We start from the raw sequence: 4,632 nt of genomic DNA, 5'->3' as shown, positions 1-4,632 counted from the left end.
AATCAGATCAATTAATAAATTTTTGACTTGTCATATTGAGCACTTCATGCTTTAAAAGGTTAAAAAATAACATTATAAGGAATAGCAATTTTCTACTCAGTTTTGACTGAGCAGGAAGTACTTGCTGCAATATAGATAATAAGATACTTTAGAGAAAAGGATAGAATCCTCATGGCATAGAAAAGGAAAGGGAAGTTGGTTAAGATCTGACATATCCTCCAGGGCTGTAGAAATTAACTCTCAAAAGTCCTTTCCTCAGATAACAAATATAGATAGACTGCTGACTAAAACTCTGAAAGGAATTCATTTACCTTTTTCACTGACATATGAAAAGTTCAAAAAAATTAAATTCTGAAAAGACAATCTCAAATGATTCTGATGAAGAAAAAGAAAAGGGAGAGTTGGATATGATAAATGGTGAATCTGTAGATTCATGGTGAATCTGTAGATTAGTCATTGACCTAATTATATTTGTAAAAGACAAGCATAGAAAAGTAAGGTAAGTGAGAATAAATAAACAAGAGTGAAAAGGCCTTTCTGTAAGATTGAGTTCTAAGACTCAGAATGAATTTTGCAAGTGGTGAATGCTAAGGATAACAAAAGAATCTTTTAAACAGAAATGAACTTGACTTGGAGGTCAAGAAGACCTTGTTTAGAGTAAATAAGACAATAATAATTAATAATTAAGAGAAGGTAGAACCATTAAATTTTTATTTTCTCCTATTTTTCTCTCACCAGGTCAATAATCTTTACAAGAACAAAATTTGGACAAAAAGGGAGTAGACACTAAAATTAAGTGAAGAGATTGTAGGGGAACTATTACTTTTCCATATGAATTCATCATCATGTCCATATGAAGCACAAGAAGTAATTTCTCAGTGTGACTGCTCTGATAATCTAAGTGATCTTTGAAAAATCATGGCAAAAATAGAAATTCTACAGTTTTCACAGGACTGAAGACATGTAAATATGATTTTAGAGAAAGGGAAGATCACATCTTCAAATTGTGTAAAGGTGCATTTTAATTCTTAAAAAAATTAAATATATTATTTGAAAAGAAAAGATTATTGGGTAAGCATTTAGAAAAGGAAGTAGTGATCAACAAGAGATAGTATGGTTTTATCAAGAATAAATTATACTTATTAAATTCCTTTCCTTATTTTACTTACTTATATTTCTAAACTGGTAGATAAATAGAATGTTAAAGACACAATATACTTAGAATTTTAGAAAAGCTTTGATAAAAAAAATCTCTTTATTCTTAAGAATGAAATTTGTAGACATCAGCTAAATTGCAGAACAGTTAAGCAGATGTTTACTTGATTGAATGAGCAGATTCAAATCAAGTCATAAATAATTGATCAATGTTAGTTTAAAAGGAGGCCTTTATTTTAATGTAAAATAATTCATATTTTGCCTACTGCAATTCAATCTCTTTTTTTATCAATTACTTGGTTCTAGGTATGCTTATTAATTTTATAGAAGATATAGAAGATAAAGCTAGGAAGGACAGATATCCTATTGAATGACAGAGCTATGATCTAAAAGAAATTTCTTGAGAAAAATACTGAACTATATCTTTTAGGATAAAATTTATTTCGAAAAAAAATAAAGGCTTTACATTTGAGTTCATTGATACAGAAAAATTGCATGAAAAAGATATAGATATTTTAGTGAATTTCAAGGAAAAGTTATATCATTAAGTTTGAAATGGAAGTTCAAGAAACTGGATAAATTTTTAAAATAAGAGAAATATTTAGTTGGAATAGTATAGTTGTTTACAAAAATTTGATGAACTTTCTTATGGAGGAGGAATTATATCTTTTCTGCTTTACTCCAGGAGGCAGAATTAAAAGCAGCAAGTATATGATTTAGAGGTATAGACTTTGGTTAAATATCAGAAAAGAAAAACAATTGTTAAAGCTGTCTAATGCAGAAGAGAATGTTTTAGAAGGTAGTGTGTTTCACATTACTGGTGGTTTTCAACCAGTAATTGATAGCATTTCAAAAAATAGTTTACAAGGGATATTGTCTAAGGTGGAAGTTAAGTTAGAAGATTCATAAAATATTATTCAACTAAGATATTCCGTGATTCATTTAATTAATCTTTATATTCCATTTTTCAAGGCCTCTTACTATCCCTACAATTCATAAGAGGAGGGATCATTTCATTCTTTGCATTTCTATCCCCAATGTCTACCACAGTATATCTACTTAATAAATATTTGTTTATTATTTTTCCTTTGTATATACTTCAACTTGGCAGACTTTTTTAAAAAATGATGCATTCAGTACAGAATAGAGAAAAGCAGATATGATCTTTGTGTAACAATATACAATGGCACCGTTACTATACACATTTTGAATGATACAGAGATATGTATAGTAGTCTAAAATCAGGATAATCTTTGTGCAGCTTTCTAATCACTTTCTAAATACATAATCAGTATAGTATAATCAATTTAATACCCTAAAATGTAAAACACAATTTCCAGGGTCTATGATAATGCTACAGTAATTTTTTTCTCCCCATGCAACTTCAGATTAACATAACTCCACCCAGTTCTCCAATAAGTTAGACAAATCATTGATCCCCATATCTGAGACATATCATGGTATAGAATACACGGATGAACACCACATATGATTTCTCTGTGCCTCAGTCATGAAGAAAAGGTCATTTCTTTCCAGAAGGTCATAAAACAAGCTTTGGAGATGAGGAGAATTTTAAAATCCAGTTGTAGTTAGAGCAGTCAGAGTTTACAAAATAGTCTCTTGATGGCTGCATTCCTGAAGGCTTTCTTCACATCTTTGTTTTTCAGGCTGTAGATGAGAGGATTAAGCATGGGTGTTATCACTGAATAAAACATTGACACCAACTTCCCCAATAATTTAGCAGACTTGGGTGTCATGTAAGAGATTATTCCTGACCCATAAAAAAGAATGACTACAAGAAGATGGGAGCCACATGTAGAGAATGCCTTTAGTCTCCCTGAGGTTGTCTTCATTCTGACCACAGTCACTATTATAGAGCCATAGGAGACCAAGATCAGGGATACAGGTGCAAGAAGGATCAATACCCCCATAAAGAAAATAGCTGTCTCTGCACTGTGGATGTCTGCAGATGCCAGGGCCAGGATTGCTGGAGGCTCACAAAAGAAATGAGCAATCCTATTGTCTCCTTGATAAGGGAGTCTTAGTGTAAATGTTGTATCCACTAAGGACACTAGAATACCACTAGCCCAGCACCCCAAGGCAAGGTGGCCACATACCCTTCCTGTCATGATGAGAGGGTAGTGCATGGGATCACAGATTGCCAAGTATCTGTCATAGGACATAACAGCTAGCAGTGCACACTCTGTACACCCAAAAAGGAGGAAGAGGAGAAGCTGAGCTGCACATCCTATGAATGAAATGTCCTTTCTCCTGGACAGCAAATTGAATAGGGCTTGTGGAACAATGGTGGTAGAAAAGAAAAGGTCAGCTGTAGACAAGTTGCACAGGAAAAAGTACATTGGTGTATGAAGCTGTGAGTCAGTCAGAACTAAGGAGATGAGGAGCAGATTTCCAAAAACTGTAATCAAGTAGACCACCAGGAATAGTACAAAGAACAATAGTTGAATCTGAGGGTCATCAGAAATACCCAAAAGGAGAAATTCTGTAACCCAAGTCTGATTGCTCTGGCTCATATTCTTTTTGCTTCTTTAGAAAGGACCCAACAGGAATTTGATACATGGATATAACTTGTAGAATTACAGAATCTAGTGTTGGAAAAGAACTAAGATGCAACCTACTAGTTTCCCACCAATAGATGCCCAGATAAATGTTCATTAAACACTTTCAGTGACACAGTACACTGTTTCAAAAAGAAGATATTCCAATATTGCACAGCTCTTAACTATTAGAAAATATTTCCATATATTGAAATGAAATCTTTCATTGTATAATTTCCTAATATTGATGTTAGTTCTTCTTTGTCAATCTTCTGGATAGATGTTCATTAAGTTCTTCCTTTGAGAAGTAGTATACTGTCCCATGAGGGAGGCTTTTCAGGGTGTCAAAACACTAAGTATTAGACAATATTTCTTTGTATCCAGCTGAAGTCTCTCATATTGTAGCTTTTTCCTATTAATTTATCCTCTATCACCTGATCCTTCATAGATGGTCCAATTTCTTCATCACATTATAGCCTGGCAAATATTTAAATACACTTTTACATGTTTTCCCCAAGAATTTTTCCAGGTAATTATCTGTTTCTATAAATTAAAAAAAAAAAAAGACAAGCAAAAGAAATTAAGGAATGAAGAAACAAAATTATCACTATTCAGATGATATATATATATATATATATATATAGTTTATATAGAGAATCCTTAAGATTCACCAAATTAACTGAATTATTAATAATTTCAATAAATAATCAGATATAAAAATAAATCTGCATTAATCAGCATTTTCAAGATGTTATCAGAATAATTTATCAAAAGAAATTTCATTCACAATAACTGTAAATGAATAAAAAATCTTTCAGGTCAGCTATCAAACCATGTTCAGGTCTTCTATAAATACAATAAAAAACACTCCCCTTCCCTCCCCCCAGAAATAAAGGAGAGCAAATAATTTGGGAGATAT

The 4,632-nt window shown here is 32.1% G+C and overlaps 1 protein-coding gene across 1 annotated transcript; it reads right to left on the bottom strand.

Moving 5' to 3' along the window:
• Positions 1-2,753: 2,753 nt before the first annotated feature.
• Positions 2,754-3,698, bottom strand: LOC100931534 (olfactory receptor 2D2-like). Its single transcript, XM_012553754.2, has one exon. The coding sequence runs from the start codon at positions 3,687-3,689 to the stop codon at positions 2,754-2,756; it is 936 nt and encodes a 311-aa protein (XP_012409208.1). The 5' UTR covers positions 3,690-3,698.
• Positions 3,699-4,632: the final 934 nt, after the last annotated feature.

Source organism: Sarcophilus harrisii, chromosome 2 (genome assembly GCF_902635505.1).
Source record: "Sarcophilus harrisii chromosome 2, mSarHar1.11, whole genome shotgun sequence".
NCBI classification, from domain to species: domain Eukaryota; kingdom Metazoa; phylum Chordata; class Mammalia; order Dasyuromorphia; family Dasyuridae; genus Sarcophilus; species Sarcophilus harrisii.
Note: the sequence above shows the minus strand (reverse complement) of the source record. Positions and strands in the feature narration are given on the sequence as shown.

What these genes read in the sequence shown, in the direction of transcription:
- LOC100931534 (XM_012553754.2), bottom strand. Translation starts at nt 3,689, where the DNA reads ATGAGCCAGAGCAATCAGACTTGGGTTACAGAATTTCTCCTTTTGGGT.